Genomic DNA, 11,591 nt, shown 5'->3' on the forward strand with positions numbered 1-11,591 from the left:
GGATGCATATAGAGTGGAACATATATTGAGGCAATATATATACACACATACAGAGAGTATGAACAGGTGGAAGTTGTCTTACCAACTCTGATTGGCCTCTCAGAGTTGGTAAGACAACTCCCACCTGTTTATGCTCTCTGTATGTGTGTATATATATCTCCTCAATATATGTTCCATTCTGTAGCCCACAAAAGCTTATGCTCTAATAAATTTGTTAGTCTCTAAGGTGCCACAAGTACTCCTGTTCTTCTTTTTGCGGATACAGACTAACACGGCTGCTACTCTGAAACCTACTTAGTGAAGCAATCCATCAGCTATCCCATCCAGGAAAATCTGAGCCCTATTATTATTACTAGCACTTGTCCTCCAGTCTATATCTTGGAAATTAAAGTCTCCCATGATCACACAATTCCCATTAGTATTTACTTCATTAAAAACATTAAAGAGATCTCTAACCATATCCAAATCAGATCCCAGTGGTCTATAGCACACCCCAAGCACTATCCCAAAGGAGGATCTAGTAGCTTTCTTCCTCCCCAAAGTGATTTTTGCCCAGACAGACTCTGTCTTATCCATTCCATCCCTTCTTATTTCTTTACAGTCTACCTCATCATTGATATACAATGCTACTCCACCACCTTTGCCTTTATTTCGGTCTTTCCTAAACAGCACATACCCTTCAATACCTGTACTCCAGTCATGACTACTATTCCACCATGTTTCTGTTATCCCTATAATATCTGGTTTCACTTCCTGCACCAGTAACTCTAGTTCCTCCATTTTGTTACCTAGGCTCCTCGCACTGCTGTACAAACATCTTAATTTTTGCTGTTTGGCTTCGCTCACATTCTTTACCTGATTAGGCACAGACATTCTACCGTCAGTATCACCTATTAGACTGGTATCTACACTACCCTTCCTCCTTATGTCCATTCTCCTACCCATGGCTGTATCCTTTATTACTTTGTTTTCTTCCCTCTCAATGTTAAAATCCAGCATGGAGATTACCTGGACATCTCCCAACCATCTCCCCCAAATTCCTAGTTTAAAGCTCTCTTAATCAGTTGTGGCAGCCTCCATCCTAGAAGTCTATTTCCCTCCCTACTCAGGTGAAATCCATCCCGAGAGAACAGTCCATGAATGCCTCCCAGTGGCCATACATCCCAAAGCCTTCCTCTGCCTGAGCCATCTGTTGATCATCATAATCTTGTCACAACTTTGTTGCCCTTCTCTTTTTGTTCTTGTGTGGTGTGTACAATGCCTAGAACAGTGCAGCCCTGGTTTATGATTGAGGCTCTTAGCGGCTACCACAATACAAATAAATAATAAAAAATAATCCCTTGTGGTAGGCCCCAACACCAAGAAGAGGCAGGGACATTGACAGAGCTAACAGAGACTACTGTGGCCACACCGCTCCCCTTTTCCAGCCAGCTACGCACTTCAAAAAAATCCTGTCCTTTGTAAAAGGAGCTGCTGCTTTGTCAAAGATCCTCCCCTATGACAACACAAGTGATGCTGAAGTACAAAACTCCCTTCCTCTTGACTATGGTAAGCCCTGACCCATGACAAAGGGGATATTACCAAGGAGCATCTAACAAAAGTCAGGTGCTCTCCTAAAGCATTCAAGATGTATTCCAAATGTCACACTGGAGAATGGAGGTAGGTGATGAAACATGTTATTTAACAGCTCTCTGTTCCAAGTTTTCAATTATGAGAGAAATGCCAGTTATTTTTTCCTTTTTGTTAATGAATTTGAAAATTTTTACCAGTACCCTGTGAATTCTGCAGCCATGAAAATTGCAGCAGATTTCACCCTCGCCTCAGAATTGTGATCCAGAATCTCAGATTTCATGTGAAGTTTCGAACCCTCATGGTTAGAAGAAAAAGCTTGAAAGTGTAACCTGAGTGAAACGAATGCAGTGATGTCTGCCTGAGTTTGCAGGCAGCCTGAAATGATATCTCTGAGAAAAGGAACTGAGTCATTCATCTTAATCGGCTGTTAACTCAAACTTAAAGATGGTGGCATATTGCTGAAAACTAGAGTGTAGGGACAGTGAAAAATAAATTGAATTTAATATGAAAACAAACGATAGAGGAATGCAATGAACGTATAATTTATTTTTATATTTAATAATACAAATCTCCATTTATAAAATGTATTGGTAACAGCTACAGAATTTCCAGAGTGCTGCAGAATCTATGGACTTTGTCACAGAATTTAGGTCCATCTTGCCATTGAGTACATGGGGCCTTGTATGTTGCAAGACGCACTAAATCTCACAGAGCAAGACTTTCTACTGTATTCCAGCAACCCAAAGGGACTAAAAAGCCGTCAGATTTGGCCAGCTGATAATTCTTCTAGTGTGGGGGAGCTTCCACCTAGCATGAAGATGTGTACCTGGTTCCTATGTGAATCACTCACCCCACACACAAGAAAGGAGATAGAGAGGAGGATGGCTGGGATACTGCTACACTCTGGCATTCTGTGGTCTGTTGGGGATCACAGTTAGCCGTCTTAAGTTTGAACAGCCCTTAGATTACTCTAATCCAGGGGTTCTCAAACTGGGAGTCGGGACCCCTCAGAGGGTCACAAGGCTATTACATGGGGGGGGATTGCAAGCTGATAGCCTCCACCCCAAATCCCGCTTTGCTTCCAGCATTTATAATGGTGTTAAATATATAAAAACGTGTTTTTAATTTACAAGGGGAGGTCGCACTCAGAGGCTTGCTATGTGAAAGGGGTCACCAGTAAAAAAGTTTGAGAACCACTGCTCTAACCTATGCAAGGGCCAGTACAGATATGCAAGGAGAATCTGGGTATGTCTACACAGCAAAGAAAAACCTGAAGCTGGCCTGTGCCAGCAGACTTGGGCTGAAGACTTTCAGACTTGGACTGACTGGGACAGTCCCAGACTTCAGGCTCCAGAATAAGCCTGGAAGTCTACATAGCAATGAAACAGCCCTGCAGCCCAAGACGGCTGGCATGGGCCAGCCATGGGTTTTTCTTTGCCGTGTAGACATACACTCAGGGAGCTGTAACCAGCTCCTAGATATGCACTTCATTGCACCAAATAGCTCTTACAATCTTGCAAAGATCTATGTACTACCTATCTTAAAAGCAAAATTTTCTGCAGATTTGTGGGATCTCTCCATTTTGGAGAGCGTGGATGTGGTGTTAACTTTCCTAGCGATACCCAGGTCCTATTGTTGAAGGCACATATCTTTCTAAATAGAAAGCTAACAGTAAAAATAAATCTAAGCTTGAGTGGGACTGATGTCAGTGGGTATAAAACTGGAAAGATTTCAGGGCCAATATTTTCAAAAGTCACTAATAATTTTGGGTGCCCAACTTGAAGCTTGGCCAATTTGTACAATTTTTTTATTTTATTTTGTTAAGTGAGCTCAAATTCATTTCAGCACTCAGAAATGCTTTCTAATCGTTTTTATTTACTGTAATCTTCTTCTTGTTACATGAAATATTTTTAAATCTGTTTTGCTGTTCCAGAATGCTTTCCTTCGTTGGGATGTGTGAGCAATTATCAACCTAAATAAATAGACTTTATGCATTTCTCAAACTGATAGGAGGAAGTGATTTTTATGCTATCAATATATTAAAAACAATCTTTCAGTGGGACTTTGGATTCAGCCTTTGCACCTCAATCTGCCTAATTTTCTGTAACTGGTAATAAAAAAATCTGACTTTTTTCCAAAGAGCTGAAATAGTCCCCCATCTTCCTCACATCTCCAGACAGACCCTTATAAACAGAACAAACCTGTATCCAACTTTGCGAGAGTAATGTAGGCAATTCTCCTTGACATGGGTTTGGAAATGGGCTGATCGGCACAGTATCCCGCACTCTGGGCAGCAGTAAGGGGACTTGTGAGTATGGATTCTTTGATGAGCACAGTAGCAGCACTGGTTAGGCAGCATCATCTGGCACACCTGACAAGTCTGGAAAAGAAAAAAAGAAATCATATTAACCATTTAGTCTACGCAATTTTTTTCTTAAGTGATCTAATTTCATCCTAGAATCATTCAAATTGGAAGAGACCTAAACAATGCCTGGTTTTGCCTAGTACATCTCCACTGATGGAGATTCCACAGCACCTTGGCAGCTTCTTCCACAGCTGAACTCTTAAAAATTCTTAAGTTAGAAACTATTACAATGGGACCACCCATTCCAAGACCATGTCTTGTGTCACTCAATTCTTTTAAAAACTTTCACCTAATAGGCTGAAATTTTCTCTATTTGGTCTCTTCCTTGAAGTACATTGTTCTGAAAAACTTCAGCAAAAACCGTTCAGTCATTTTTTTGGGTAGGAGGCGAGAGGGAATAAAGTAATTAATGTTTCCCATTATAAAAAAACCTTGCTTTAAAAAACAACACCACACCTTTAATGCTGAAGTCACTCTGGTAAAATGTTGGAATTTGGTAGGGAAGTACCCTGCACAGAGAAGTGCATTTGAGTGTCCCTTGGAAAACTGCATTTGACTTTGACCAAGTTATGAGCCTTCAAAAATTACATGCCACCCATACTGTACATTTTGCAAGGTTTTTCTTGCTAATCTTGTATAGTGTGAAACGAAGGAAGGCAAGAATATACACACATAACTTTGTTACACTTTGAAGGAGCCCCTTCCTCAGTTTCTGCAGACCTTATGTTGTCCAGCACTCCTGCGTGTGCAACTGGAAGGAAGGGCCACTACTGTGTGTGTTAGAAGTATAGGTTTGCAGGGAAAATTTCATGAATTTGGTATGTAAATTTTCTACATGAACATGGTTTCAATTCCGATGGCTCCAAAACTGCTGGCACTCAGGCTCTAGCAACCCCAACTCCTCTCACTTCCCTCAACAGATTCAAGAGATGGTTGACAATCTGCTAAGGAGAACAGTAGGGAAATGCCTGAGCAGGTGTACAGCTGTGGTAGACATCTGCCATGCAGAGCTCTGCTCTGCTATGTTTAGTGGCTCTGTATGCATATATTCCCCAGCTCCTAAGTTTCACGGGTGAAAGACTCTCAGAACTGCTTGGGAGTGTTCTGATTGAGTCCAGCTAAACTGCTCCAGAGCATGGAATTCTTATTTACTAACCTTTTTCTTTCAAAAGCCTTGGAAACTTCATTAAAGAAAAAAGTGATACTAAACAACATTAAGAGGGCTCAATGAAACTCTCACAAGTAGGCCTGGCAGAATTCAATGTTTATTTTTTTATAATTTCAACAGATAATTTTGAAGCATTGTTTCTATTTTTACCAATTTAACTTTTCAAAGTTGAGCAAAATTATGGGTTTTAACCTTTTTTTTTTTAATTTTTATCTATTTAAATTTTCACAGTTGTGGGAAATTAGGAGGGGTGAGACAATTATTTAATAACGGTAGACACAGAGGTTCAAAAAATTAAAGCTTTATGACCATTAACACAAATTATCAACAGTACATGTCAAAACACATAAGTAAATATCCTTAAATCAAAGTTCTCAAGCAGCATTTTTCTTACTTTGCCTGTCTGTAAATTACAATGATCATCAATGGAAATATTTTTTGTTGATTTGTGTGTGTAAATTGAAATTTACTTTTACCAACATTTACCAACAAAAATCGAATCTTTCCAAGCCAACTTATAAGTCAGTGCCCAGTCCAAATTAAGGCTGCACACACTACGTTAACCATGCCTCCTTGTGGGTATGTGTGTGGATCTGTATTTATAATATCACAAGCTATTTCTACAGTACAACATACAATACTTATTTCCTACATCCCTAAATACATGTGCGTAACATTAACGTTGTGTACTATGCTGTGTGTATGTCAGAGTCCTTGAAAGTGATTTCTGTGAAAAGTATACAGTAAGCCACATTTACCTACCATATTTCAAATTATAAACTACAGAAATAGTGAAAATGAACTGGTATATACAGTCCACCTAAATTGATAGCTATGTTAGTGTCATAATTAGCTGCCTCACCTCTTGAACTGCACCAAAGGCAGGCTGTACTATATGCCAAGCTCTCCGGAGTAGCTCATAAGCGTGAGTGCCAACCTCAGGGTAGACTGTCAAGGAACAGGTCAAAAAACCCAAACTGGTTGTATGTTCTATAATTAGATTTCACCAACCAAGTATAAAGTGTGACCGCCTCAAGCGCTGTAACAGCTTTAACATGGAGACAGTCCCCTTGGTCACTCCGAGCTATCTTACCACCCAGGCAAGCCTGCCTTTGCGACAGATGATCCCTTACACCAAAAGTCTCAACAATATTCAGGTGACTACTCCCAGTCTCACAGGACCAGTCACTTACCCCAAGTAAATTGTACCTTAGAGATCTCTCTCCAAGGACAACACTTGCAGTCAATCCTGTAATAAACTAAAGATTTATTAACTATGAAAAAGAGTTATTTACAAGGTTAAAGCAGGTAAATATACACACAGACACAGGAATTAGTGTCTTAGGTTTCAAAAGGAAATAGACGCTGCTGTAATATGCAAGCTCTGTGTGTCCTTTAGGGCTAACTGAAGCTAAACTGCTTGGGGACCCCTTGTTTATGCTTAGAAATATTGCTCTCTCTGAATTTCAAGGAGGTAGAGATAAAAATGTTCTCGCATTTTCTGACTTTTGAGGCCTTAACCATGCACCCTTTAAAATACTCTTATGTGGTTTTAGCTAACGGAATTAATAGCGCTGATAGTTAAGGCCTAACATTTTCCATTAAAAGACCCTTGTTTTCAATTGCTCATAACTGTGAGAAACTTTAATTGTTAGGGCTGAAATTTTCTAGGTTTAGTCCAGGGGTAGGCAACCTATGGCACGCGTGCTGCCTGATTTTCAGTGGCACTCACACTGCCTGGGTCCTGGCCACCGGTCTGGGGGGCTCTGCATTTTAATTTAATTTTAAATGAAGCTTCTTAAACATTTTAAAAACCTTATTTGCTTTACATACAACAATAGTTTAGTTATATATTATAGACTTATAGAAAGAGACCTTCTAAAAACATTAAAATGTATTACTGGCACGCGAAACCTTAAATTAGAGTGAATAAATGAAGACTCGGCACACCACTTCTGAAAGGTTGCCGACCCCTGGTTTAGTCTCTGACTCGGATTAGATTGGTTAGGAAAGTTTGAAGAAAAAATGATGCAGCTGTCTTCAAGAATGTTAAAAGAAAATGACTGCCTTCCCCCTCACAGCCTCTGAACTCCAGAACCTCCATAATTTTATAATGAATTTGCAGTGGGCAAGTGGATAGTCCCTACGACTTCAGCAACATGAAGAGTACTTTGGCTCTGATCCAATATAACAATTTTAAGCACAAGAGTGGACCCACTGAATGGACTATTCATGTGCTTAACTTTAAGCACCTGCTAGGTGCTTTGTTGGATCAGTGCCAGAGCACTCTGCACCTTGCAGGATGAGGCCCAAACTCACTATTTGCATATGTACAGCAGAACTTGCTCAGCACTGCTCCCTTAACGTTTTGAACATTCCAAATGAACTGGCCTAGCCATCCCTCTTACATTTACATATCAACAGATAAACTGTACATGCTCATCAACAAAAATAGCCTTTGGCCTATCGGAGAGTGCACTGGGCTGGGAGTCAATGAGACCAAAATAACCTGAGAGGTTCCACCAGATGATTTTTGTCAGAGGTTTGGAATAAAACGCAGGTCTGTAATAAAGCTGCCCTAAATCTCATTCACATGGTCACAATACTTCTCAGAATAAATATGCCAAATCTATGTGCTTAGTTTTGGAGAGATGGTATCCGGTCTCTGACAGTGCCTGGTACCAGATGCTTCAGAGGAAGGTGAAAAAAACCCTTAAGTTATCAATGATGCAATAACTTCCCCAACGATTCCTCAAATCTTCAGTCAGAAATTGGCTTATGCCCTAACTTTGTTTTTGTTCATTTGTTTTATTAATTATTATTATAGTAACTTTGAGCACTTTCATTATCTATATAAATGTCTAGTCCATTTTTTAACCTCAATGTATGGCAGTCAGTTTCACAGGCTAATTGCGTGTTCTGTTAAAACTGGTAAAAATACTTTTTAAACCTGCTGCTTTTCAGTTGCATTACATATCCCTTTATAGAGTTATACTTACATAGATCCTAACACCAAAGGGCCAATCATAATAATCTAATCTGATCTCCTGCATAACACAGGCCATAGAATTTCGCCTAATTCCAGCATCAAGCCCAACAAGAATTGTGCCTGAACTCCAGTATATCTTTTAGAAAGACAGCCAATCTTGATGTAAAGACTTCAAGTGAAAAAGAATTTATCAAGCATTTAAGTTCTTCCAATGAGTTATACACCACATTGTCCACACTAGACTTTTTACTGAGTTAATAATTTGTCAATTGCTTGTAAAAGACAGCGTTTGAGCACTGGCCTTGTTAAACCCAGGGTTGTGAGTTCAATCCTCGAGGGGGGCCGTTTAGGAACTGGGCAAAAATCTGTCTGGGGATTCGTCCTGCTTTGAGTAGGGGGTTGGACTGGATGACCTCCTGACGTCCCTTTCAACCCTGATATTCTATGAATCCCATAAAAAAAGATTGAAATTTATATGATTCATAGAAATTTAATCTATTGGTACAGCTGAAATGGTACAATTTATGTGGAGACAAGGCATGGGGCAAAGAACAAATTTTTATATCCTAGAACAAATATTTGGGGAATGTTCACACTAGCCTTTAAAGATGCAGTATCTACAGTTAGTTAACTGGCAATCAATCAATTTGAGTTACAAAGTCTAGTGTAGACCAACCCACTGTTAAAAAGGTGAGTCTTATTTCCAGTCTTAATTTGTCTAACTTCAAATTCCAGCCATTGGATCTTGTTTTGCCAGTTCTCATTCAGCCAGTTCTCTTCCCTTTCTGGAATGCCAGCCCCAGGGCTATCTCCCTTGTTCCAGGCACCCACTGCTGGAGTTAGCACCACTCCTCTGTAGTTCCACTCCCCACGCACAGCCTGCCCAATCACTCCTTTTTTTCTCACCCCCAGGGCAAAGCAGACTTGACTGCATCATCTATAGCGGCCACCAACTATAATCCCCAAATACCTAGCGTTTTATATTCTTTCGTTCTGCCCAGTCTCTTTCAGATAATGCAACAATACCTTCCTAATACTACACTTTCCCCCAATATTTTTACTAAATAACAACGTAACATTTATTACCTTAAGCCATTTAAATTCCTCAAACAGCTTTTCCCTTTCTTCCTCAAAGCCCTTACATACCCATAACAGTTAATCAATTGTTTCTTCTACCAGACAGCACACACATAGTCTGTCTTTGTGTTTACGGATTTGATTTTCATTAAAATCACAATGGTCAGTGAGTATTCTAAACAAAATCACTTCATTTTTCCTATCCGGGCCCCAAAGCATGACATTATCCTCAACTCTAGTGCACAATTCAAAAACCAGTCTTCCTCATTTTTCGTTGATCTAAATTTTTTGCCATTCTTCTTTTAAATTTTTTGTACTAGGCTTTTGAATTCCTGTTTACTTAAGGACATTTCTATTTCAATCTCTATTTCTTAGAGCGCTTTTAGCTGCTTTGTTAGCTATTTTGTTCCATTATCCTGATATGTGCTGGGATCCAAGCTAATGCTACACGTATCCCCATCTGTACTAACTTATTAGAAATATAATTTCATTGATTAAATCACTTCTACTTACAGATGCACCCTTTTTATTGCCACATGATCTGCTTGAATCTGAAAAAATGACCCTCGCTGCAGTTTAACACTAGCATTATTGCTACTAGTTTGGCTGTCATGACAGCTACAAAATTGGATATTCTTTTACATGAACTAATTTCAAATTTTGGTATACAATATGCTGTCCCTACTCTTCCTATTTTTGTTTTTTTGGACATATCTGTATATATTTTCAAAAACAACTCCACTTTTCCTCTATATACTGGCACACTTCATTTTTGATACCTATAGTCTCCTTTTAACGCTTGAGTTTCTAAAATGACTCTAAATCCACATTTGGACCTGTGCTTTCCATCCATAACTAATTTTCCCATGACTAAAAGTTGACAGTTCATTTAGCTTCTCCTTGTCTTTCAGCTCATGCATCTACATTTTAATTCGAATGGCATGTGGAGTTCTAACACTGTGTGCTTATTGAATTTCCAACAATCGTCATAAATTTGGATGGTACTTTCATCACTGCAATTCCCTTTAACTTAGGTCCAGCAGTTTCAGTCGTGATGTTACTGGCATTTCACTAGCAGCTCTGTGTAGAGTGCCTATGGGTGTAGTAAAAAAAGGCACCTCACACGACTTTTAGTGCCCGTCCATGTACTAAATCTAATTTTGTAAGTTTGATTTTGATGCTGACCCAAAAGCTTGCCAGCCACAGTTGATAACCGGTCTGATTAAGGCTCTTTCTGTATACCACCAGCAGTGTTTTCCCTATTAGCCCCAGCAATACTTTTAAAGCAGATTGATCCTTCCTTTGCATTTATGTTTAACATAGTCTGTATGACAGGGTGGATAAAAATCAATGATTAAAAAAAAAAAATCGGATTTTTTTGATAAAATGCTTTTTGAGAGAAAAAAAGCAATCTAAACATAGTTTTAATTAAGATACATTATAGATCAACGATATCTCATCATGGAATAGGGGTTATACATTCTAATTCTATAGTATGAGACAATATATTCATGTAATGTTTAAGAAAAGTTTTGTAAATGAGTTCCAATAGTTCACGGATTAGGGACCCACTCTTACGGGGTTCCAGGGCCTTCTGTATAGGTTATTAAGGTTAATCTTTCTATCTACCCAATGGGGCTCAGTCTAGAAGACACCATCAGAGATGCTTAGTTTTGCAGTTCTCAAACTGTGGATGTGTGTCTCCAGAGATAACATGCTTGTTAAACAGCAAAAGTGTTTTTAAGCAAACAAATAAATAAATAATATGGAGAGGTGAGAAATAACAGACCTCAACTCTAGGGTTACCATTCGTCCAGATTCTGCCGGACATGTCCGGCTTTTTTGAGTTAAAAATAGCATCCGGGGGGAATTTGTAAAAGTCCGGATTTCCCCCCTATGCAGAGCACGCGCGGCTGACAGGGCAGCCGGCTGGATCGTGCCACTCGCACGGGGCTCCGGCAGCCAGAGCCCCTCCTCCACTTTTCCCTCCTCTCCCCTGCAGCTGAGCTCACTCCCCTCCTCTCTCTCCCTCCCTCCCCCTCCCTGCATTCGCAGATCGCCGGCCGGCCGTTCGCATCGGGCCTCCGGCAGTCTGGAGCTCCGCCCCCTGCTCCCCTCCCCCTGTTGCCGAGCGCGCTGCTCTGCAGCACTCTGTTCTGAGCGGCATGGTAAGGGGGCCAGGGGGTCAGAGAAGCGGCAGGGAGGTTCTGGAGGGGGTAGTCAAGAGACAGGGATCAGGGGGGAGGGTTGGATGGGTCAGGAGTTCGGGGGGGGCTGTCTGGGGGTTGGGTGTGTAAGGTTTTGGGCAGAGTACAGGTGGGGGGGGGGTCTTCGGAGGGGCCAGTTAGGGGACAAGGCACAGGGCGGCTGAGGTAGGGGGGGGGGGTCTGCGGGGGGTAGTCAAGAGACAGGGAGCAGGG

The 11,591-nt window shown here is 40.5% G+C and overlaps 1 protein-coding gene across 7 annotated transcripts in view; it reads right to left on the reverse strand.

Moving 5' to 3' along the window:
- Positions 1–11,591, reverse strand: part of ZNF592 (zinc finger protein 592) — an 87,396-nt gene that overhangs the window by 32,624 nt on the left and 43,181 nt on the right. For all 7 annotated transcript variants that reach the window (XM_034783458.1, XM_034783454.1, XM_034783455.1 and 4 more), the window contains exon 3: positions 3,774–3,952. In XM_034783458.1, coding sequence (XP_034639349.1) covers positions 3,774–3,952 — 179 coding nt within the window. The remainder of the gene's footprint in view (positions 1–3,773; positions 3,953–11,591) is intronic.

This window comes from Trachemys scripta, chromosome 10 (genome assembly GCF_013100865.1).
Source record: "Trachemys scripta elegans isolate TJP31775 chromosome 10, CAS_Tse_1.0, whole genome shotgun sequence".
Taxonomy (NCBI): Eukaryota; Metazoa; Chordata; order Testudines; family Emydidae; genus Trachemys; species Trachemys scripta.